The sequence below is a fragment of the Gymnogyps californianus genome, chromosome 27 (genome assembly GCF_018139145.2).
Source record: "Gymnogyps californianus isolate 813 chromosome 27, ASM1813914v2, whole genome shotgun sequence".
Taxonomy (NCBI): Eukaryota; Metazoa; Chordata; class Aves; order Accipitriformes; family Cathartidae; genus Gymnogyps; species Gymnogyps californianus.
The window spans coordinates 6946813-6972771 of NC_059497.1; the positions used below are offsets into that span (position 1 = coordinate 6946813).

The window sequence follows — 25959 nt, forward strand, 5'->3', positions numbered from 1 at the left end:
ATGAGGAGGTATCTAATTACAAGACTACGAGAAAGCTGCTTTTGGATTAACAAAGAAGGAAAGCGATATGAATGGGAGAACTGTCACACGTTATGGAGTTTTGAATATTCTCAGATAAACCTGGCTTCACTCTTAAGAGGAGACTAGTTAACTGATCCCAAACTTTTAATCTGTAGTTACCCAGGTCATCCTGCTGCTTCTTTTGCATTACTTCGTACAACATTAACATTCTGAGTCCCCCATATAGCATAAAAATCTATTGACCATGAACACCAGCAGGTCAGAGAGCTTTGTTCTTAAGCAACTCATGTGCACAAGTTACCCAGGCCTGCCAGTTTAAAGGTATTTATTCTTGGAGCAAATAGTAAGATAGGAGATGAATGCAGTGCAAATACATCACTGTGACAAATGCTCGTGTTCTTTCCCCCAGAATTTTCCAAGTTACCTTCAGTAATGGTGTCTGACTGAGGACACAGGGTAGAGCATACAGCTGCCTCACAAACAACCGGAGCTCATTCACAGTCAGCTGATTTTGACACTTTCCTCCTCCGGAGCGGTACCTGCAATTACATACAATTCAACTTTGTTGGATGCCACTGAAAAATAAAATAAAATCTTAATTTCTCAAACATCTGCTTATGATTTCTTGTAAGTCAAGCTTTACTCACAAATAATAGAATATTCAAAAGCATCCAAGCAGCCTAGGGGTTACATACATGGGAAAACTTCAGTTAGCTATAGCAGAATAAGCTATTGTTGAAAATACTCTTTCATATTAAATAGTATTCTGGAACAACTACTCAGCCTTGGAAGAGCACTGGTTATTATGGAATAAAATTAGGCTTTTTTCCAGAACACAAAGCAATTGTGGATAAACTATTCAGTTATGTTGCAATAGCTATTGTAGTAAGCTCTCCCCATGCCCATACCAAAAGAGAACAAATCCCAATTTTGAATGGGTTTTATATTTACAGGTCGTGTAGGCACTTCTGAAAAATCCTCTTTACGCTGAAATCATCATTTTCATTTTTATCTAAAAGCTTTGTATCAAATGAGTGGCTTATAAGTGTTAACAAATTGGCTAATATTAAAAACCTCTCTAAACTCAAGCCAATATTAACTAGGTCTGAGAACCCTGAACAGAAAAGGAAAGAAATCTCTTACAATGCTGGCTCCAATTTAATCCACAATATGTCATTTAAACAAAAGAGGAAAACAACATCCCAGCAGGATATGCCAGCATGACTGGAATGTGAACACTATAAAATAAATTTTAATTTACCATTCTGTGTTAAAAATAGGTATTTTAAAAGGATATGCAAGATCACATTGGGAGTTCCAAAATCCATAGTAAGCCGAACAATAAAATGAATTCAAAGTTGCAGGTACAACACAGGCTGTTTTATGGTCTACAATGTTTTACTATTTTTTGTGGAAGTTCTGCAGTATCTTCCAGGAAAAGGCACAAGTTTTAAAAATAAACAAACATTTATGTACACATTCATACGCGCACACACACACACACGTATCTAAACTGCAAAACTGACTGTCACAAGATGTTTTTGACAACCAGAAATTACATAAGCCTTAAAAAAAAACATTCACAGAAGAAAAGCCCATGTCCATCCAGGGTTATTAATCACACAGATCTCTAAGCACAAGGTCTCTAAACTCTTGGAGACTAAGAAGCAGAACAGGTATGATGAGATCTGGAGAAGGGGATGGATAGCGAGAACACCCCTTCGCACTTGCCCTGCTGTCATACTGTTCCCTTCCAGTGCCAGAGAGGAATGAGGGCTACACTGCCCTTTGGCCCCATTCAGACAGCTGTGCTGTTCACAGGACAATCTGCCCAACAGCATCTGTTCGGACTGCCTGATCACCCACCACCGTAAGAACCAAAGGAAGCAGGGAAGTACAGCCCATCTGCATTTCTTCAGGTACTACAGAGAAGATGGTGAGCAAGAGTCACAGGATTTAGTCTAAGAGAATATTTATCATCTATCTTGGTCTTTTCTCCCCAGGAACTGTTGTGCTCCTCTACTCTACAGGAGTAGATCCTTGAGTATCACTGACTACCGTGATAACAGCGATCACCTTTCCAGCTGAGTCAAGTCTACTGCATGACTCTTCCAAACTCGGGATCAGAAGAAAATGCTCAGTCCATAAAGGAAAGTTTGTCAAAAGCATGAACCAAACTTTAGGCAGAATCCACAATCCTTCATAACCAATACACGGCCGTTGGCGTGATGAAGGCTGCCCAACATCCTGCAGGTATGTGAACTTCACGTAGATGAAACTGTATTTGATTAAACATGTATTAAGATTTTAAGCAGATTATTCTCTTCTTTATATATTCCTATGTAGGTTATAAGCACTCCCCCCTTCAATCTTTTAAGGAGAAAAAAAAATCCACCAAATAATGTGGGGTTTTAAAACTCTAATTATGAAGACATGCAACTGGACTTTTCCCAGAAATATGCCAAAAAAGATCAAAGGAGAAATGGTGACAGAAGGGCTAAATCCACTTTTAGAGCAAATGAGAAATGCAAGGCAAGCACTGCCTTCATCCTGTGTAGTGCAACACCGGGTGGATTATTCATCACAGTCTGTAGTGCTGAAGGAGCTGGCAAGTACAGCTGCGAGAAAGGCTGATACACTATCACGGCGACAAAAGAACAGACCTAGTCAGGGAGATGAAGACAAAAATTGCTCCCTGCTCTTTCCAGGCCAAGCAAAGTCAGGTACATGTTAAGAGCAGGAAGGACTCTTGGAAGAGCTTGGCTGGCACAGAACAGCTGGAAAGGGCCTGGCTGCTGCTCCAAGTTCATCATCACGAGGCCTGAGCAAATACCAAGGATGGAAGAATACATAGACTGGGGATGCCAGAAGAAGAGATGGCTCAACACTAAATGAAGGAAGAGATTAGGAGTGGATAAGTCCTTCGGTAACAGTGTCATGAATCTCTGGGTTGTAAATTACCTATCTGGCAGAAGTCATGTCCGTTGGAGTGTTGAATTTTTCATTTCCTGTTGTAGTATTTTTACGTTGCTGTGACAGGGGCTTCATCCTCTTCTGTTTGCAAGACAGTGAAGATGAATTTTTATCAAGTCCTTGCTACACAGACTTACACAAGGATCACTAGGAAGGGAAAGCGCAGCTACAAAAATCATGTCTAAACAGTAGTTGTTTTCTGTTGTAATATTCTACTGAAGTCCTTCAAAGTCAGCCTTTAAAGTACTGCAAGAACACAGGGAGTGACAAGCTACAAGATTCCTGCTGAGGCAGGGAACATGCAGAAACCACACACATGCAGTTATACCAGCACAAAGAGCAACTGCTCTGACAAACACCACGTTGTTCAAAGCAGCAGAAACAGGTGAAAATTGTCCAGATGGGACAAAAGAGAAAGTTTTTCCTGAAGTACTTCACACTGTTAAGATTGTTGGACTTGCGCAACATTGCCCTCCACATACATAAACCCAATATTTTCTTAGAAACCTATCATCCTGCGAGGCTAGATGCAGCCATTTTAAGTCTGGGTGGAGAATCTCCAACAGAAAATGGTAATTTGTGATCCCCGAGAGAAAGGCTAGTACATCAATACAGTCACAATCAAACTGATGCAATGAGGAGATCTGGCCTTGTCCTTCTGGATCTTCTGACTCCTTTCAACTCATTTCAGACGTGGAAAGTGCTAGCAGGTCCAGGCAGCCAGACATCCAGTTCACAGAGAACATATTACCCAAACACTGCCCTACCTTCGAATTCCTCGAGCAAATAACCTGTCTAGAAGATTTAACGTAAGTGCTGCCAAAGAAAGAGCAAGTATTTTTCAGACATCTCATACAGTATTCCCATCATCATCAGCTCAGGAAGTTAAGACACTTTATTTTTCCAGAAGGCATAAAGTATAATGAATATAATGACACACGGACCACTGACAGATTTTCAGTCCCCATGGCACAAAGAAAAGTGGACTGTATCTTGTTGGGTGTTGCTTTGTCTGAAAATACCACACCAATTTTTCCTTTCGGGGAACATTAGAATGAATTTACTGCCCAACTGTCAAACACAGAGGAAGAAGAGATGGAAAGCTCAGGATGTTTAATTTACTACATGCAGTAAAGGTGAATCTCCCTGTAAAAGATGGCTCTCTTGAGAAGACAAAAAGATTACTTTCATTTTTAAGTCTTACAGAACACTGGCATCTATCACTGGCCACTGGCACCTATCTTCAGCGACTCAATTTTGTTGCAAACACATAGAGTAACATTTACCTGGTTTGCCTTTTGCCATTAAGAAGCTGCTGTGCAACCGAGGCACATTTGTCTGCATCCTGTGTAACGAGTCTGAGGTGTCGCAGTAGATCATTGTCTGGAAACTTTTTCATTTCTGATTCTTCTATCAAAGCCTTAAAACTGATGAGACCTTTTGGGAAAGATACTAAGTTAACAAAAGTCTCCCTTTGTGATGGATTTTAAATGGTAAGGCTATACGACATACACAGGAAATATATTTCTATTTCAACTTCAGTTATATTTTGTGTCAAAGTGATTTACAATCTTCTCACATGGAGACAGCTTAGCACAATTTCTGGGACTACAACAGCTAAAATATTTACTTTAAAACATGAAATTATATATGTTTTCTTTTGATTGTCACATAAGACAAAAGTTGCTAAGGTTCAGAAACTAAAAACTGAAAAACTAGCCATTTAAAGTTACGTGTTGGAGACAAAAGGTAAGATACTTACTTTTTTTATTGTTAATTTTTGCCTCCAGAGCTTCGTTGACGTTGGAAGCCCATTCGTTGTATGACTCCGCACGCATCTTTAGCGCGTTCATCATTGGATAGAGCTCCTCCAGGGTATAGCGGTACCTACAAGTAGCACAGAATTCAAACTCTTCAGCAAAAACTGGGGGTGAGCAGGAGGGTGGAAGGGAGGGGCATCAAGATGTGTTGGTCCATACAACACAGAAATGATCTACTATGCACCCAGGGTTATATAATTAAGACCTACAAGCACGCCATGTTCCTCCTAAGACAATTTTAACATTGCAATTGCTTCAAAAAGCAATTTCAACATTACAATTGAAGCCATTGTGAAATTGTCTTAGGACAAGCTACATTCATGTAGGATAAAGATGTAACAAACAACAGGAAAGGAAAGATGACAACAGGAAGAAAAGCTGACAAAAGCAAAAAAAAAATTACTCGGATGTAAGGGATGACGACCTTGTTGCTATAAATAAAAAAGCAAACTAACTTATCCAGCAATTTTTGCCATTACAGAGCAAGAAGAGCTGAATGCTGAAAAGAAAGTCTTTGTATACGAGCACAGAAAAGGCACTTTGTTTTGGGGGCACTGTATTTGCAAAGGACTGAGAAAAACAGAATACCGAGACTAGCACCACTGACAAAACAGAGTAGGCACTAGATTATCAAACAGCAATATCTACACATACAATAAATATCTCCAGAACACAGTACTATTTGCTATCTAAAGCTTACCCCAGTTTATATTTGTAGGTGGGACAGGAACAGAGATCCTCGACATGGTACAAGCACACCAGTAACCCAGGTTTACATGGACAATAAACAGCAGACATGAAACAGGTGGTTTTACACTTTAAGCACTGTCGCTCATCATCAGGAAACAGCTCAAAAGCCACTCTCTCCGAGTCAGTCACTCCCTGCAACAGAGTATGTTACATTACTTCAAAGTCTAATGAAGAGGTGATTATTCCAAGCTAAAACATCAGAAGCTAAGTTTATCAAAGGAATAATGAAGTTTAGAAATAAGATATTGAAACCACGTAGACAGAAATCTTGGTTAATGAAAAATCAGCTGTTCTGACTAAATTACTGAAAGAACAAATATTACTTTAAAAGAGACATTCTGAACAATATCAAAGGGCAGATGCTAAAACAAGATGCACAATAAATGACTCTACCCAAGTGGTCCTCTGAAATCAACAATGCTACTTAGGAAGGTAGCTCTAAGCCGTTGACAACACAGTACAAGTCCCAGCATGTTTTCACACCACTGTTTCAACCGTTCCTTCATTCGTTATAATATTATTTCCTACAACTCACCAGTTTATCAACCTTCTCACGTAACCTCTTCTCATCTTCAATCATAATAGCCATGTCTTTCTGAACTGTAGATGCTACCACAACATCAAGAACATCTGCTTTGGAAGCCATTTTACAGATCATCTCATCATGAGAAAACACACAGTAACGGTTTAGCAGACGGTAATGTTCCACACATTGTCGACCCAATGGTAGCTGCGTTGAAAAACATTAAGAGTTCATTTTAAAAATTACATTAAGATACTAACTTTTTATGCTACTAATCAAAAATTACCCAAATGAAAGGCCAAGACAAATGCTTCTAGCAACAATATTCATCATTCAGAATGTAAAACTAGAGATACCAAGAGCCTGGGTTCTTGTAAACCAGGACTGCTTATAACTCTTTTATAGTGGACACTGTGGATGCAAGTTGTTTAGCTAGGTTCATGGGGGGAATGCATTATCTGGAAGAGACCATAATTAGGGGTAACTAAATCACTAAACCACAGTAGACTCAGGAAGACCCAAGATAAAAATACACACAGGCTGGGGAAGCGTCAAAGGGAAGAGCACATACACTTGTCCCGTTCTTACCACACGAGGGATGCCCCGTCAAAGGCAGGTTGCAGGGCACGCTGGACCTTTTTCTCAAATGATATGGCTGTTTTATGTAGGACATGAACTTTGCTGCAGCATGAGAAATTGCTGACTCCATGAACCACTGAAGTCCCTAACTAACCCCAGGAAGAGTAAACAATTCATTATGAGCTGGGCAGGTTACTCATAGCTTTATTTTAAGGCTGTCACTGGCCAGGCGGATAGCGATGCTCAGGTTACATTGAGGTTACGTGAGAGCCCGGTATGAAACTCATGGAAGGACAAGAGGAAAACCAAAACCAAACCAACCGATATGCGAACACAGTCACAATGCAGAAAGCTTTCTTCCAATTTCAGTCATCTCCTACTCCTAAGTGATGTTTTTTAAATCTAGCAACAGTTTCAGATGGGCTACATTTACAAATAGCTAAGACCTTTTTGGGGAAAACAGTATCAGAAGAGGAGTAATTTGAAATAGCAGCAGCTTCAAAGGATCTTTCTGAGATCAGGCAACACTGTGTGTCTGAGAAATCTGCTGGGAAGGAGAAATGATCACTTAACTTTGGCACAACTATCCTCCATTTGTTTTTTATTTAAAAAAAGACAAAAAACTTAATAAATCACTACGACCTAATAATTGTAATGTGTGCCTATCTCTGTTGTTTCAATGAGCTGAGTGAAGCTTACTGGGAATAAAGTACTGGTCTGTAAACCTTCTGTTTGAACATTAAAACTTTGTCCCCTTCTCATTAAGGTATTCTTCCCTAAAAACCTACAGCCCCTCTGCTATCCAAGAGGATGCACTCACATCAGATGCAATTCTTATTATTATTTTTTCCCCAAGAGGACTATCAAAGTCTTTAACTGTTCTTAATGTGTGTTAAATGCATCATCCGATTTAACCACAGAAGCTAAATTAGAAAAGAAGTCCAAGTCGGCTTTGTTTTTCAGCTGTAGAGAGCACCTCTTAGACAATTCCCAGTGCAATAAACAGAAAAATTTCATTCCAGCTCTTGACAATTTGAATGGAATTTGGGGACACAAAAGGAGTGGATACTAGCAGCACCGGTGCTTCTCATACTCTAGGCATGCACAGGACCTTGCCTACCTCCTGCTGTAAAAGATACATCAGCCCTAATGTAGAATTTCAAACCGAACCTTAGGAACCAGAGAAAGCCCACAGTTCACTACATGAAAGAAATACCTTCAGCAAAACATTATGCTTCCAGTAACAGGGTCCTTCTGGTCTGTGGACTAGATTTGTGCATCAGCAGTAAATCAGAGCTGTACATCAGCTCGGAACAACTTTGGAACTGCATACTTAATGAAAAAACTGGTTTTGGAACATACCCAATCAACTGTGCAGAAGTTCACAGCTTCAGCAAAATTGAAACCCTGATTGAAGCCACTGTGATAAGCTCTTGGAAAGGTGATCACAAACTCTCCGGCACACTGATTGGTTCGATAAACCTAGGAGAAAAGATAGACAAGCATTAGGTCAAACCTAAACAGAACTGAAGGCCGTGAAGAAAACATAGATTTCCAATTCCTAGTAACTTCTATGATGACTTCAGATAGTTTTAAAACATCAGCCCAACAATTACAACTGGCATTTGGTAACTTGTCATATAAAACCGTAGAAAGCAAAGGGGTTTCTTTCAGCCATACCCACACTCTAAGCCATTTCAAGTCAGCTCTCTGTGCCTTTTGCTCTTTGCTAGCTCTGTGCACATTTACGCAGGTAAAGCACAGGCAAGGCTCTCTTCAATTTGCAGCTGAAGGGGAAGAGAAATTTGGAACTACTCAAAAGTTCATACTGCCGTAAATCTAATACTTTCGGTGCTATACAATCAGCATGAAAGCAGGCAGGTCTTCTTGCATCTTTCAATTTTGGAGTCTCTCAAAGCATAGCAGACACCACAAATTTTGCTACTTTTCCCAGATTTTCCTTTAAGTCCCAAGGTCAGCTAGTCAAAAGCTAATTAAGTTGTAAAGGGACATAATTCCCATGAATAATCTAGTATGGAATATGATGGAAACTGATGAAAAATGTTTTTAAATACCTAAGAACATATCCAGGAGAAATAAGAGGATGTGGATGACAAATAAAGGAAGAATGAGTTTTGGCCCCTTGCCAGAAACTCTATGCCAAAAAAAATTGTGTCTGATTAGACAGACATACGAAGAGCTCCTGCCATTGTTTCAAAGGTCGAGACTAAACTTGCCAGCTGAGATACAGAAATAGAAATATACTAAGGTGGATCTCCAGAGAAGAGTTTGCCAAGCAATTCCAAAAGCAATGATTCCATTGCCCATCTGTTCATACTGGCACATTATACTAGACAAGAAAGATACAACACGCATGGAAACTACCACACCATCTCTGTAAAAAAAGTGGCTTCAATTATCAGCTTTGAAGTAGAATTCAGTGCAAATGAAAGAGGGTTGGGTTTGGGGGAGTAGCACAGGAGTCCAACAACATACAGGCACTCCGTGGGCCATCAAAGTATTCGGGTTCATTATGGTGACAAGTTGGTGCAAGAGATCTGGCTGAGATTCAAATAGCTCTGGAGCAAGCTTCTTCATTACATCCTCCAGCTGTTCAGCTGCATACCCTGGGGCTCCATACCACGTTTTAGGCTCCCCCCTGCAAGATTATTAAAAAAAGTTAAATATAAGCAATCTTGTAAGTTACATTTTCAGTCTTCTGCTTTAAAATACACCATGTCAAAAGAAGGGTATATCGGTATATCACCAGGAAGGAATGCAAAGATTATGTACCTTCCTGGATCTTCACATTTTACACAGGTCCCTCCTCCAGACCTAAGTTTTTAACTGTCTACATTTCTGAGCACATACTTAAAATATTCGGGGGGGGGGGGGGGGGGGGAGGGGGGGGAAAGACTGAAGAAGTTCTCAGTGAAGTTCTGCTGATTCCAGCACAACTTCAAAAACATAAGCTGTTTGTCTTTTACCATGAACACAAACTCCCTCTTGGATCTAACAACCAAAGCCAGTTCTTTCTGTCTTGTGCATAATTGCCATAAAAGCAACATATAGTAAGTACAAATTAAACTTCCAAATTATGCAAAAGACATCAAGAAAAAAAAAAAAAAAATCCATATCCAGAGTAGGAATAAAGAACTTTTAGCAACAGCTTAACCCAATGCAAACCAGTTGAGAAAATGAAGGTTATGCAGATGTGTTCCAGTAGATATTGTGTCAGGTTTACAATGAAGCTGGCTCACTGCAGCAAAGACCAAAATGCCTTCCAATCCCTTATAAAGAATGATGTTAGATAAGGTATTTAGAAAAGAAGGTAACAGACAAATCACCTTCTCCCAAGGCTCCTGAAGAACTGGCAGACTAAAGCTGACCCAACAGTGTTCTTTTTTTCCATAAATCGTGAAGCAATTGAGAGGATTCCAGAAAAAAAAGAGTGAAGTATGAATCCAGAACCATATCTCTCATACCTAGGAGCTTATTCCTGTACTCAAACAGTATCTCTGCCATGGTGAAGAGGACAGCTAGCATGAAAGACTGTAGAAGGGCAGTTACATTGGTATCACAACGAGTAGCACAAGTAGAGTCATCACTATGCAGTGTTAAATGACTATGCAGCCTTGGACCTGGTCATCATCTTGGAACAATTCTATGAATTCATGAAGACCAGCCACAGATGCAACTAAAAACCGTCCTGTGTCCTGACCCAATACTGAGTTAGTCAAGAATTCTGCTCCTTGATACCGGTCAGTGCCAAGGAATGGAAGACAGCAGTTACCAACTATGCTAAACTTGGACCAGGATACTGCTACCGGGGGTCTCTGGACTTCAGGAGAACAGACAACAGAGAAAGATAAAATTCTAACGGATGTGTTAAGGCGTCAGCGTTATGAAGGCAGCAAGCTGCAGAATGGATGAAGGCGACAGTTCTTTCTGCACTGCTACCTGACAGCTCCACATTCCTGCCTTTAGAAATACTAGCATCAATGATGGCAATTCTTCCTCTGAACAGGACTGACATTTATTTATTTATTTGCAAGCAGCTTTAGAAGTAAAGATTTGCTTTTTCTCCTTTTACCATTTCAAGAACTAACACAGGACTTAGAGTCATGCAGGAGAACTATTGCCTTCAATCCTATGAAAGGTCTGCTGCCGTAGCCTGGTTCACTTGGGACTATCTGCTCAAAATACTGTACCAGGATACAAGCTCCTTCAAGGCACAGTGGAACACTGAAGATGGACATGCCATCCCCAGTATTTCACAAGAACGAGTCCTGCCTTCTGAAGTCTTTTCAGAGTCTGGAGCATTGTCTCTTCAGCAGCAGGTCATTAAGATTGACTCCTCTGGCCAAGAACAGTATTGACCTCAACTACACATTGCTCTCCAATAGGCTAAAAACCCCAGACTTAAACCTCTAAGTTGAAGGGAAATACAGAAGAATATCTGCAAATGAAAAGAAAAGACATCAAGGACTTTCATGCTGGAGGAGAAATAAATTAGAAGTAGGTAGGGCAACTTTCACATGTGTCTGTGAATGTATGTACATGTGTGTGCACATATATACATATGCACTTATGCATCTTTCTGGCCTTGACTGCGAACACTAATGCAAGTCGGGACAAATTCTGGAGGGCATAATGCCATTCTAACCATAGTGAGGGAAGCTCTCCTAGAAGAAATGACGTTTCTACTGCAAACAAAAAACCTCCTCTCCTTCCCACAGTTTTCAGCCTGACTGAAGACCCAGACAAAAAAAAAAAAAAAAGAAGCAACAAATGACAAGGAAGATCGTTTTTACAGTGTAGTCCTGATCACTCATTTACTTAGCCTCGCTCAAACATTTGTTTTAATAATGTCAAGTACTAAGAAAGCAAGCGAATTAAGTCACTGACTACTTGGACTGTGCTATAGCAGCAGCTATTTCAAGGAGCAGCAATTGAATAACCGACCAAAAAGACGACCTACTGAAGAGTAGCTGGGATGTGGGTTTACCATTTTGCTGGAATACTTATACGAACAAGGAAAGGGAAAGAGCTTGACAGGTTTCAGGAAGAGTGACAAGAATAATTCAAAGCCTAGAAAAGCTGTTGTAAGGTGAGAAGTTTAAGAAGTTCAATCTATTTAGAATATCAAAGAGATGGCAAAGATCTGTCCTGATTACAGTTGACAAGTGTTCACTTGATGAAACGATTTATGATAGAATGATCTATCTAACAGATAAAAAATATGCAGGATCCTAAGACTGTTAGTTGAAGCTAGATGATTTTTAAAAAAAAACTTGCATGGTTTTTAGTTTTACATTGAGCATAATAAAACATTTGATGGAGTATCTGCTGCATCTCTCATGGATTTTTTAAAACTGGGAATGGATGTCTCTTTCCAAAATATGACCTCTTGTTCAAAAGCAAATCAATGCAGGAATCACGCTGTGTCAAATTTAACCCTGCTGCTACAGGATTGCAAGTGTTATTCTGGCCTGAACCCTATGAATCTGGTTTTAGTCCACTAATTAAAAAGGGGAAGGGGGAATAAAAGGGAGATTGCTTCTCAGGCTGAGTTTATTCCTCAAACTCACCAATGCAGATAGTTAATTGAATAGCTCCAGTGGTCTTCTATATGCCAACAAAATGAAGAAAAGCACATTCCTACATATAGCCAGGGTAATTTCATTCCACATATGTCTGCAGTGATGTGAGCAAGAACAGACTGCTCCATCACAGGCATGTTGTTTAAATTCCAGCCACTATCAAGGTATTCCTGTAAATTGAACAGAACAGTCAGAGGTTTATACAATATAAAGTAAAAAATGCAAGAAGGTAAAACTGCCAAAAAAACAACAGAAGAAAAGCATCTTTCCCAACTGAAAAAAATAAGAAACAGGTCAATGAATCAAAGAACAAAACCTCCATTCTCTTTGCTCCTTTCGCAAACGTTATCTGACCTGCTTTGTTAAAATGAGACTTTTTTTTAGTTTGGAAGTTATTTATTAACTTCTAGGATAAATGTGTGGCTTTTAATGTCTGATCACAGCAAATTTTATTTATTCAAAATTCTGATGTAATTCTCCTCTTCAAATACTGTGCCAGATACACAAAACAAACACTTTGCAACCCAGTTCCGTTATTGTGCTTTGAACCAAAGAGATTTATTTAATGAAGAACTGCAATACAAACATACACAGTGAACTAATAAAGACCTACCTCTTCTTCTGGTCTAACTTTAAATTTCCCACCCCTAACTGGGAAGCCACTGCCAAATTCCTTTGAAGCAATATCAGCTCCATATTCTACTGTCACATCCTCTTCAATGGTACTAACAAGTCTCCAGAATTCTTTTTCAACCAGCTCGGTCGGGACCATCTAGGTATGAGAAGAAAATAAAACAAGGAGTATATACTGAGGAATCAGTATATAAAAAGCATGTGCATAAAAGCTGTCTCAGGGAGGAACCTCCATTAGCTTGAAGCATTTCCCCATTTCAAAATCATTTGAACAAGAGAAAAAAAATGAAGCAGAACTGTGGTTCCACCCAGGACATGCTGGTGCTTTGTTCTCTCAGGAATGAGTGACAGTTAAGAGAGTATTCTCTTCCTTACAGACACTTCTTCAAAAGTGAGAAAAGAAAAAACCAAAACCAAGAAGCTGGTGGAACAAGAAACCATGACACCAGCAAGGACAAGGATTCACTGACATAAATGAGAACCTCTGATTTGGGATTTCATCCCATTCAAAACCAGAATTCCCCCCTCCCCCTCAAAAGTGATATATTTGAACTAAGCACAAAAAATGAAATCTACATTATGGCATCAGGATAAATACATGAACATACATGTACTGGCATGTTAAAATAGTCTGACTTGAATGCATCTGCCATTTCTCCAAACGTGCGAAGTGTATAGTCTCTTGCTGCTTGTTCAAAACCAAATGCTTCTTGAGGCTTATTACACTCCTGCAATTGAAAAGAGAATTATTTCTATAATGTATTAAGATGACAATCTGTGCTCCGATTTCGCACAAATGGGCTACTATTACAGCATCTGACAGGTAAGAAGGCAGGACGCCTGACCGAAATGAAATGACTGCCCCAAATCACACAGACTCAGAAGAAGAAACTACTCTGCTTAATTCACCAAATCACAGTATTTATTTATTTGTAAAACTACAGAAACATTAACGAAGTAATATGCCTGATTTCTCTTTCCTCTAGTAGAGCTAAGCAAAAAAAGATGCATAGACCTCCACACTGAAGCACCCAGTGAGACTCTAATTTTAAATACAGAGGAAAGGTGCCAATTAAAATCCAATGTATTCTTTAAAGGCACATCCATTTTTGGCTCCAAAATATTAAGTGATAGCTTTCCAATTTGAAGCATGCCCAGTCTTCATTTTAGCTTTACCCTCTATCACCTTGTTTGCACAACCTTAAGTAATAACAAATTCTATTTTCCATCCCTAGGACCAAGTTTAAAAAACCCCACAAAATAAAAGATAACCTTCAGCCTAACTTTTATGGTTTGTCGGATTACCTGAGCCAAACACTGGGGACACCTCCAGTCCCCTTTGGGAACGTCATGAAGTGGTGGAATTAAACAAAAAGTATGGTAACTGTCATCACAGCCATCACACAACAGGAGACGGTCCTCATCGTTACCACTGCCACATAAGAGACATACATACAAATCCACCTGTAACAAAAAATTGCCAGAGTGGGAATTTGAGCACTTAAGGTAACTCATGGTGAAACAGCAGTTTGGTAACTCAGTCATCCGTGACATTTGTCAAAGCTTATTTTTACTTTATCTCTGAAATGGAAATGAGACAAGCAAACATAAAATATTTATGTAAAAGTTTAAATAACCCCGGTCTGTAATTTAAGGAAGGACCACAGAGTTGCAAGCCCTTCCATTACTTTTTTTTTTCCAATGACAGAAGACTTGATTCAGTGGCCAGGATAGTTTAAATCAGCAGTACTGTGGATTCGGCAGGTACCACATAACACCTGTTGGTGGCTCACAAATCCTTTTCCTTGTTGCTCTCACATGCAGCATGTGTGCACAGATGTTTCATCCTCCTCTGAGACCAACTGTTTGGACCCTCAGAAGAGAGAAAGGGGTTCCTCTTGGTGTGAGTGTTCCTCTTTTTCCCCACAGATACTGGCCAAGACCTTAATTTTAATTTGGAAAGGCACCAGCTTCCCAGCAGATCTATGTGCTTTTGGGCAGGGGGGCAGCTGTTAAAGAAGTCTGATGGAGGTTTCACACAGCAGCTACTGAGCCCCAAGGAAAAGATGCAGGCACTCCAGATGTGGGAAGGGTTGTCTGCTGCCTGTCCTACACCACACCTTCATCAGCAACAGACTGGAAGGCTCTTCTCAAATACAGAATTGAGTTGTGAGAACAAGCAGAGCCCATTGTCTTATGTTGTTAAAAAAAGAAGCAGCATCTCCTGCTCCTCCCTGCAAGCTTTTTTTGTTTGGGGGGTGGGGGTGTCAGGCTTCTAGTATTTGCACATTTCATCCTCAAGTATCTAGCTATAGGTGCGGATTAAACGAAGAACATTTTTGGTTTTAGGAAGGACCCAAGTAGTGTCATGGACAGAAAGAATCTCAGTATCATCTTCTCAAAAGTGAGACAAACTACCATTGCTTTCAGTTTGGGTTTTTTGGGGGGGGGGGGGGGGGGGGGGGGGGGGGGCGGGGGGCAGGTGGAGAGCTGGAGCAGGAACAGGGTTGTTTTTTCAAGAAGCATTTGAACAACAAAGCTTCCAAGTTAGTGCTGAAATTGTGGAATAAGTGGCAGGTCTGCTGGAGAGCCAGGTGCCAAAGCTCACATTAAGCTCCCTTGAGGTTAAAGAGCAACGGGGAGAGAGATCAGTTCACAGAAGAACCACTTCTATTTGGACTCTTCTTTCAAAATGCTTATTTTGAGACTGTAACTTGGAGACAGAAAACAAGTTACTTTAGATATAGATAGTGAAACTTAACTACCCTGTTATTTTCAGCTTTGTAACAGCATGAAGCTTTATGAGTATGTATATTCCAGCAGGCACAGATACTGTTTTGTTTCAACCACAGGGTTACATAAGAATACAAAAGAGTCCTTAGTGTGATATAAATGACAAGAGATTTCACTACATACGCAAGAGAAACCCAGAAACACCTGCAATCAATATGAAGCAGCAGGAAGGCAGGGTGTACTCACAGCATTAGTGGGTTTTTTAGATCGGACTTTGGATTTGTCTTTCTCTGGCTCCCCAGCATTTTCTCTCTTCTCAGGAAGTTTCGCTGTGCTATGCATTTCCTTTTCTGGTGCAACAGAAAAAAAAAAAATGTTTTAATGCTTAGCATTACTTATTATTTATTTTATTTGTTATTACTTGTTAGACTGTATCACTCCAAGTTACTTGTTGAATTACTTGTTATCCCATACACACACTTATTTCAGTTAGCTTAAGGCAAGATTTGAACACCTGCAATGCCTACAGAAGCCGGTATTATCAGAAAAAACAAGCATGCCATCACGAGCTAGCAATGACTATCACAGCCCACATTTTTTGAATGGATATTTTAAATCCCATTTAAATTAATTTAAATTAAATTATCAGTATCTGCATAAGCTAAGATTTTGTTTCCATGTGGTGTTAACAAATATGGTTGAATTACTCCATCAATTTTACAGCAGCATGTCACATGGAGACATGAAACAAAACTACAGCTTCCTACGATGATCTTCACACTTCAGTTTCTTGTAGTGGTAGCTTTCATGAAAACATATCATCAAAGATGAGCATACAGCAGAAGTGGCCTGACAAAGAAGCAGTTCCTCTACATTCTTACACTCCTACCTAATTTGGGCATGTCTCTACTCAAGTCTTCATTCCTGACATTGGAAAAAAACAAAAAACCACACCCCCAAATCCATACAACAGAGCGTGGAGAATTCCAGGGCTCTGGTGCTGAAGACGAGGGAGCAATGAAGTTCTTAGCTAAAGTTACAAGTGGGCTAGAGACCTTTACACCTGGACATGAGACAATCCAAAGCATTTCTTGGAGTCCAAGAGCTAACAAAGATATTAAAGAGAAGAATGTCTACATCTATCAGAAATTTAAGCATTAGGAAACTGTCTAGAGCTTCTTCCTTCTACTCTTCAGATAGAAAAAAGAAAAAAGGTTAATGCCTAGAGACATTCCTTAAAGAAAAAAAAGATCAAATTAAGAAAAGACCACAATCTACACAAATTCTTGAAAAAAAAAAAAAAAAGATTTTGAACGAACAAAGCAGACTGACAAACTGCTTAGTTAACTTCACTTAAGTAGTTGTAAGTGGTTCCTATATTTGCTTTGCCAAATTATTTGTCAACAAGCTTATGCTTCTGTTTGATGGCATTAAACATTTCTTCTCAGTCTGAAATTATTATTTCTTAAGGACAGATAACAACAGACTCAAGACTATTGATAGAAGCAATTTAAAAATCTTATTATGGGAACTTTATCATTAAGTTCACAACATACTATCTTTTGCCTTCATGAGTTTCATTTCCTGATTTGAAATTCAAATTCTTTCCTAAAAGTGTCTGAAGTCTGATACATTCTTAAGAGTTTCCTCTATTTAAAGCTAGTGGATTGATGCTAGCTATTTAAAATACAGAATAGAAATATGGCTCAAATCTCATTTCTGATTGCTCCAGAGGAGACACTGAAGTTTAAAAAAGTAGAATTTTTTTCTCAACTGAAAAGATCTTCTCCAAGAAAACGCAACCACTTACAAAACAAACAAAAAGATTTCAAAGCCATAAAAAAACTTTTACAATAAATTCCAACTTAAAAATGAAGTTGACAGAAGTATTTTTTTTAAATACTTTGAATTGTTCCAACTGCTGAATTTAACTCTGTCTTAAAACGAGTTTGTACAAAGTAACAGAAATTGCATTCACGTTTTGTTTCACTCCCCACTTGCCACTCACCATTTTCACACTTGGGAGGTGCACATCCCATTCTACGTCTCAGATTATGAGTTCTGGCTTCTGGAGGGTCAGATTCAGTTTTAATATTGGTTGCCTTAAAAAAGAAAAAAAAAAAAAAAGAAAAAAATCAGTAATGTCCTTAGATGGAACACTTGGTTTTACACTTGTATCTGGGAAAACGTTCACTGCCATCTAAACTCACGGCTGCTTGCCCAAGTACGGACCAACAATTTTGGAATACACAGCTGGCCACTGCATGCGTTGCTGCAGGAAAGGCTGCACACCCGAAGAGATCCAACCTGCACTCAACTCCTCCCGCCCCCGAGAGCTGCTTTGGCTCTGAGGAAGGGAAAAAGCTGGCTATGTCCAACACTCAGAGTCCTAACAAGAGAGTGCCTTTTAAGATCTAAGGAATTCTCTGCAAGTCTCTACAGTTGAGTAACTTTGGTGGCAGACCTGCGAGGTTTTAAAATACACATTTCAATACTCTCAAAAGCTGAGGAAAGAACTAGGAAAAAGACAATTTTTACTTCCAAATTAAAAAAAAAAAAAAAATTTCTGCATACAATTCTCAACCCACTCTAATAAATGCCAAGAGAGGACTGCAAAGGTTCAGAGAACAAGCTGATGTGAGACACAAACACTTAATTGAGGTAGAATGAAGGTCTTAAAACTTGTAACCTGACTTGTTCTAGGAAAGAGCCAGGCAGATGGAAGTCAGATAAAGACTCTGAGGACTTCATTTAAACTCAGAGAACCACTTTATACTTACAAACGAATAAATCTAAAAAGCCAACCTGAATTTCTGAAATACTTGTATTCAATTATTTAAAAAAGTTCCAAGGAGAAAAAACAACCTGAAGAGAAGTCCACTCCCTGAACCCCAAATAATGGGACTTGTTGGCCTAGCTCTAAAAGCATGACTTCCAGTCTGAACGCACCATCAGGTGTTCGAAGGGGTGGGGTTTGTTGTTGTTCTGTTTGGGTTTTTTGGTAGGCTTTTTTGTTTGTTCATTTGTTTGTTTTGGATTTTTACAGAGGTGGTCTGACATTATTTCCCCTTCACTTTTTGTGTTCTCCTTGTCCAAATTACTGTCTCCATGAGACCAAGCAAAGGTCCCATTGCTTAAGATACGCAAAAAAATGCTGTTCATTATATTTAGTAGTACTGAATCAGGATCAGTTTGCACTGATCCTCAAGCAATGCAATAACAGATGCCCCATCTTCTGCATCTTTAACTTCTACGAGTTGCATCCGTATTCTGTGCTTAAGCCTGTATTTAGCTCCACAAGAGCAGCTCTTTTTTTCGGCCTGAGCGTTTTATTGTATCGATTCGTCTCACTTTCACTTCCGCAGCATTGTTCTATTCTTTTACACTTATCTTTTCTACATCAAGCATCTAAATCCTTTGCATTTCAAAACCAGCCCGACTGCCATTGCCCTTTTCCTTTCTAATTATGAACATTTTCTCCTAAGTGTTTGCTCACCAGGTAGGAAAGGGCAAGGCAAAACTGCGTGTGTCTTACAATTGCAAACTAGTACTTATTCCACAGGCTGTATTTTTTGCTAGTAAGAATAATTTACAATACTTCCCTGTAGTTCACTTATTTTAAAGGTTTATAGTAGACGGTTAGCTTTTGAAAAGCAGAAAATGTCAAACTGGTAAACATGAGAATGAACTTAGGTTTTACAATTTAAGACACTGACAAATCCTTGTATATCTTGTTAGAGGAAAAAGTCGAGACACATTAACCAAACATTACTACTTTGCAAGCAGGTCAGCGCAAAAATCAACTGCTTGTAGCTTCAATGTAGAATAAAAAGGATTTAATCAACCTAGCTGACTTTGCCCTGAAATGGAACAGAAACACTCACATAAACAAATCTTAACTTTTGGAAATTATTGTCTTAAAACACTACAGCTCCTTGCTAAGGGAGTCAGTCCATGCTGCTTAATTCAGCCTTAGCTCTGTATGTTTCAATCCTATTCTTAATCAAGTATTTTCTTTCCACAAAAGTTAGGTGCATGACATCAGTAGTGCTCAGGGAAAGAGCTGAGAGGGTAGCCTTGCATTTTGGCTAAGTATGAGCAGTTAAGTTTCCACAGAAATGACAAAAACGAACACTCTTTGTTAGTCAGTGTCATCTGACACCATTGTCAGAGAAAAAGCTAAAATTTTAGTATATATTTGCCCTGCTGTTAATCTTTAAAGGACACGTGAGAACTAGCATCTTTCAACCATAGGGAAAGTTTCAGGCCAAACTACTGAGGTTTTCTCAGAATTATAAATCTACTTGTAACCGGGTATTTGAGTGGAAAAGCTTTAGAAAACCTTAATTGTAACTTATTAACTAAGAGTAATTATAGGCAGAATTTGCAACAACTAAGCCGTACTACTTGGTAGTAATAAAGACCAAGACTAGAACAATGGGAGTTAATAGAGAGTCTTGAAACAAACTTAAACAGAAATCTGGATTATAAACAAAGAGAGTCAATCATGACCTTCCTAACTCATGATGTCACCACTAATAGGACCGTCTCCTGGGAATAAGCCTCCCTTACTCTTCCTCTGCTCAAACAAAAGAAATAGTAAACTCTCTGAAGGCGGGAACGTCCGTCTGGAAAGACTGAAGTCACAGTGTTATAGTTTTCCAGCAATGAAGGAGACACATCATGATCTCCTAAAGTATGTCTTCACAGGAGAACTCTATGCAGATATAATCAATTATATTATTTCTTAAGCACACATAAGATTAATCCTGTTTGATTGTACAAAATCATATTGACTTAATGTTATGCCATTTTTTCCTTATATTGCATGGTGAAAGTATCGCAAATTGATAGAATTCAGAGTAAAAAAAGAAATACAACAATGCTAATGTTACAACAAAAACCTTCTCTGCTCTAACATCTGGCTTCAACTCATGAAAGATTTACAGAAATCTCCCAACACATTTAAAGAATAACTACTGCTCACTGGCTGTCCTCTGAGGAAACGACACAGATCAAAGCTGCAAAAAGACAAGCTTCATTTCTAGAATTTGTCACCTGTATTTTAATCTGAGCCCCATATTATTTATAATCATGCTAAAAACATTATTATAGCATACACACTCATAACTAATGTGTAAGTGGAACAGCTTCTGTAGAAGAGTCTCTGAGAACTCCAAACCTCAGTAACACACTGTTTAAAGTATAACACAATCCTTACCATATTATTTATAATTTATGCATTTATAAATATTTAGGTACGTTTAAAAATGACAAAGAAAAAGTTGAACAGCTGTTTACTATGCATATACATTTAGCGATCTGATCGAAATAACATTTGTCCTGTAACTTAACTAAAACCTGTTGTGCCATGTGGTTAGGCAAACTATCACTGCATTACGATTTCAAGCTCGGTCACCACAGAGCATTTGCCCACATAAAGACAGATTATCTCACCTCTGCTCTTAGGCGTTTTGCTCGACGAGCAGGTGGACAAGTTTCAGATGGCTGAACAGACTGTCTCTGTGGAATATCGTGGGGCTTATATTCCTTGTCCTTCGTGTCACTGGTGAGATCTGGTTTCTGCAAGCACTAGAGACACACAATTTGATTACTTAATTTCTGCCTTCACTTCTAATACAAACTTTGTGTAGAACAATTTCCTGGCTAATGTGAAAGAATGTAGACAGGGCTTTAATAATTACTGTGCTGAGTTAATAAAAACAGCTAGTATTTATGACAATTGTAACACTACCTATTTGAACAAGTCACAAAATCACTTTTTCCTGCCCTTTTACTGAATGCAATAACTGTAATAAAGGATCTTAATAAAGCTGAAATCATCCTTTAAATGTTATGAGCACCTAACATTTCTCTATGGGAATACCAATACCAAATCTTCTAGTAGATGGTGCTTTTGGAGACTGTATCAACAGCATACTGGAAACTGCTGTAGTGTCCTCAGGTTGCACTACTGTAATACTAACATACAGAGCAATATAAAAGTAAATTACAGCCTATCATACATCCCTGTCTTAACTGAAATACAATTTTGTCTGAAGCTACGTTCTTTATATGTTTTGGAGAGGACAACTCTGCTGCGTGAATTAAGGGCAGAAGGGAAGAAGATGCAAGAACAGTTTTAGTTCTTTCAAGTTGCTGAATGAACACATTTAATTGTTGAAAACTGTGCATACATTTGGCAAGAAAAATAATAATTAATGACAATTCCAAGATTGTCAAGCCACACAACATTCAGTAACAGCAGACAAAATATAACAGTTTTTAATGAGTAAACAACAAATCCTAAAGAAAGACATAGTCTTATGTTGTCAGAAAGTATTTCACACGAACTGCTGGATCCACATTTCCCCAGCTCTGTTAATCTGTTCCCATCACAAGCATTTTCTCAGCAAGAGAGAAACAGGACAGGAACTGCAACAGAACTACTGCAGCAACATAAGGACTGATACTCTGTAGACAGCACAGAAATCAGACTTTCAGAAACAAATGATAGTCAGAAGGGGGGATGGAAAAGGAGGAAAAAGTGGTATTTTAGAAGACAAGTCCATGCTGAAAGAAATATGTATTTAACAAAAAAGAAGTATCAGTCAAGGATAGCAGGATATCATTAACTATCACCCACAGACAGTCCACAACACTGCTCAAAGAAACCTCCAGAATTTCTGTTTTATTTAGGACTGCCTTCAATCTTAGACTTTGTAAGCTCTAGACTAACTCTCTGAAAGCAAATGTCTGACTTAATTTCAACATTGAGTACACAAAACCACCCAACTTTGCAGCTTATGCACATGAGCAGTAAGTCCTGGCTGACGCTCAAAGGTGGGCATGCTCCCATGCTGCGTACTTGGAGGCCACAGAGCACTGCAGCTAGCTCTTCAGAAGAGCACGCTCCCTTAAAGCTCACACTGAAAGAAGATTATGTGAATTATTTCACATTAACACCAGTGGGAGAAAGTAAAAAATAACAATTTCTCAGGACAGAAAATGGACAAGCAAAAAAGGCAAGTGAGTAGGAAAACTATGAAAATGAGAGAACAGAAAAGCAAATGAGATTAATGCTACATAGAACATTGCCAAATTTAATGACTTCTATAAAATCTGGTTCCTTGAATCATGTCCTCATGTGAAAACCAAATCTTTCACTAAAAAGAAAAAAATAGTTTCTACTCCTTCTGGTAACATATGATCCTTGAAAGCAAATATCTAGAAGATAAACAGCTTTTCCTAAACAAAAGAGTAGTGACACCTTGAAAGAGAAGAACAACAAATAGCGTAACTTGCCTCACTTCAGTGGCGTGTCCAAGGGAAAAAAAAAAAAAAAAAGTGCACTGTTCACTGAAAAAGCCCAGAAGACATTTCCTAAATATTGAGGTTTCAACAACTATTTAAGCAGCAACATTTCCCCGTGCCTCAGTAACCCAAAGGCAAAGCAGTAGTATGAAATGGCTGTTAGTTAACCTTTTCAACTGTACCTAGAAGAACTAGAAGTGTAAGTCCTCTCTTAAGGACGGGCATTCCTCTGAACCTACTTTACTCCTAGACTGACCTGATCAACTGCAAGCATACATCTTTAACCAAGAACACCAAGAACACTAGCTGCCATTTCTTCAGTCCTTTCCTCTCCCAACCAGCAGAGCCTTTTTGGTAAAGTTAAGCTTCTACCAATAATTTACCTTAAGCCCATCCTACATACTATGATCTAGTCTGTGATCATGATCTCATTATATTCTGAGAAGATGGTTGCACATATAATCCTTGAACTCCAAATGGTGGCAGAGAGTTAAGTTCAAAGCCCATCAGCTGAAACCATTAAGGAGCAGCTCCTTTGGCAGGCAGGCAAAGGACACAGCAGGAATGTTCACAAGGCCTCCAGGATGTCAACAGATTGGGGGGGGGGGGGGGGGGGGGGGGGGGGGGGGGAAGGGATACAATTCATCTCCTCGAGGTTTAGATGTTTATGAAGTAGTAATTTACACATAAGCTAATCACCCAGGCTCCCTGTACTTGCAGAATACAACTGTTCTACCCCTGCTACATATCCACTTGAGGATAAGAACCATCAGACTCCAGAGGGGCTTATTTTTCTCCAGTAACAATAAAGGGTCCTAGAGAACCACCTCACACAGAAACATCTTTATTAGAGACATACACATATAAATCTTTGGACATATGAGTCCCACTCAGGACATTAAAGCCTTAGTTTGGAAAAGAGACCAGACCCACAATTACTGAACCAGTTGTATTCACTGAAAAACAGAACAGCACAAGACCATCTCTAGCCCCACAAACTGTAGCTGCATTTTAAATCATGCAAAATTAAAATCATGCAAACATTCTGGACACCTCAATTCATGTAGGGGGACATTTATCCCTCTGGGCATATAGTGTGATTCTGTAGTATCATACTGATGGTTACTATGGCTAAGAATATAAGCGAGACACAGAGAGTAAGAACCAGTACACCAACAGGTTTACTGCAACTACTCTGGAAACAAACACCCAAGACCTGTCTAGTCCAATGTTTCAACATAAGAATAAAATAAATACACGCCTGTGGAGAGCTGCTTTGAGTATTAGAAACTGGCTGATGTAAGAAATTTTTGCTGTTTGACTGAACAAGAGCTTTAATAAAAACATGCTGTCTGTTCACCTCTGAACGGCTCCAGATAGTTTCACTATTTTAGTAAGTATATAGAAATATCTCTAGCTGGGATATTTGTCAAAATAACTCCTGAAGCCAGTTTAACATATATTTAAGCTACACAAACAATTAATGCTATACACAGATCTGGATGAGATTTAAGTTATGGCATAGTCATCAGTGGAAACTACATCATTGCATATTTTTGGCTTTTGCAGAACAAAGTCAATGAATATTGCAAGTACTACCAGTTAAAAAAAATTAAAAAGAAAAAAAAAATCAGTGAATGCACGCACTAATCTTTTATGGATGATCATCCTGGCTGCATGAAGAATCTCTCTCAAAAGGCTTGCTGAAATATCGCAAGAAGGAACCACACATCTCAAACTGACAGCTGTCAAATCAAATAGCTACATCTTCTCCAAAAACAAAAATCACAGATGCTTAGATTCCCAGTAAAGCACTGAATAGACATACAATAAAATGGACACCTACACAAGAAGCATCTGGGAAAGCACCACTTACTGAGAACACATGGAAGAAAGCCAAGAAGAATCTCATCTGAGATTCTTCCTCAAAAAATGTATTGCAAAACAAACTCAGTTGGAAGACAACATTGTCAGGAAGGAAAAAAAGTCAAATCTTAGAGTGAAAAGTGAGCTAAACCCAACATATTTCTGTGGATTCTCTCAGCTCATTGAAAATATACGTCTCTGCCACATATGGGAGGGCAATATTTTAACAGGGTTTTGGGGAAAGGAGTTAAAAAAAAAAAGTTAACCATACCTACATAGCTTTTCCAGAACTGCATCCACTAAATACATCCGTTTGGAATGAATGTCAGGTGCGCATTGCAAGAAAGAGCTTGGAAAGTTATGTTTAAAAAGAAGCATGACCTCAGTTGAGAAGGCTTTTCTCTTCTAAAAGGGTCCACTACTGAAAAAACCATGAACGTAAACAACCGCGTGATAGATACTCGCAAGGGGAACCTACATTTCCAAGGAAGCGCGGTACCATGTTAACTGTTTTACAACTTTTAATTAGATCTTTCCCTGTGCAATTGCACCTCAAAAATATGAAAGCAAAGCTAGGTGTCACAAAACACATCAGCTTCAAAAAAAAAAAAAAAAAAAAAAGAGAGAGAATTCAAAGTTTTCAGACCTAATAAAAATGCAAAGTTTTCAGTGACATGCCTTCAGAAAATGGTGTTGCTTTCCACTGCTTAACACGAATGTGTCTGAGGCAAGGCAAAATATTTTTGATACAGCAGTTTCCCTAGCATGAAGATTTTTATATTCAACTATATTTTGTTCTTATCCCCCGCTTGCAAAACACTCAAACCTACACAAGTTAGATTATTTTTTCTGAAGGGTCTGCAGAATCTAGCTGTTCTTCACTGAAAAGTGATCATCACTAGCTAAATAAAAAGCCTTCAATTTCCAACCTTTCTTATGTCAAATCCCTCCCTCATTTTGGCAGCTTTATGTAAAAGGCTAGTGTTGATTTCTGTAGAGAGAGACATGCTTGTAACAGGATTAGGGCTTTTATTCCTTAAAAAAGGTCAACACTCCTCTCTCTGAAAGATCATCATGGTAAGAGTGTTTCAAATAAATAAAAATGGATGTTGGCAACTGCAACCTATTTTGGTTTTCCAAATAA

The 25959-nt window shown here is 38.9% G+C and overlaps 1 protein-coding gene across 3 annotated transcripts in view; it reads right to left on the reverse strand.

Annotated features, from left to right (window-relative positions):
• KDM5B (lysine demethylase 5B) overlaps positions 1-25959 on the reverse strand; it is a 57615-nt gene that overhangs the window by 15323 nt on the left and 16333 nt on the right. For 2 of the 3 annotated variants that reach the window (XM_050911300.1, XM_050911299.1), the window contains exons 5-18: positions 21093-21227; positions 17644-17737; positions 15882-15985; positions 14208-14366; positions 13511-13630; positions 12883-13041; positions 12258-12439; positions 9163-9325; positions 8029-8148; positions 6100-6294; positions 5515-5696; positions 4757-4881; positions 4281-4431; positions 446-560 (exon numbers count right to left, since the gene is read on the reverse strand). In XM_050911300.1, the coding sequence (XP_050767257.1) occupies positions 446-560; positions 4281-4431; positions 4757-4881; positions 5515-5696; positions 6100-6294; positions 8029-8148; positions 9163-9325; positions 12258-12439; positions 12883-13041; positions 13511-13630; positions 14208-14366; positions 15882-15985; positions 17644-17737; positions 21093-21227 (2004 nt within the window). The remainder of the gene's footprint in view (positions 1-445; positions 561-4280; positions 4432-4756; positions 4882-5514; positions 5697-6099; positions 6295-8028; positions 8149-9162; positions 9326-12257; positions 12440-12882; positions 13042-13510; positions 13631-14207; positions 14367-15881; positions 15986-17643; positions 17738-21092; positions 21228-25959) is intronic. The other variant, XM_050911301.1, reaches the window with a different exon arrangement.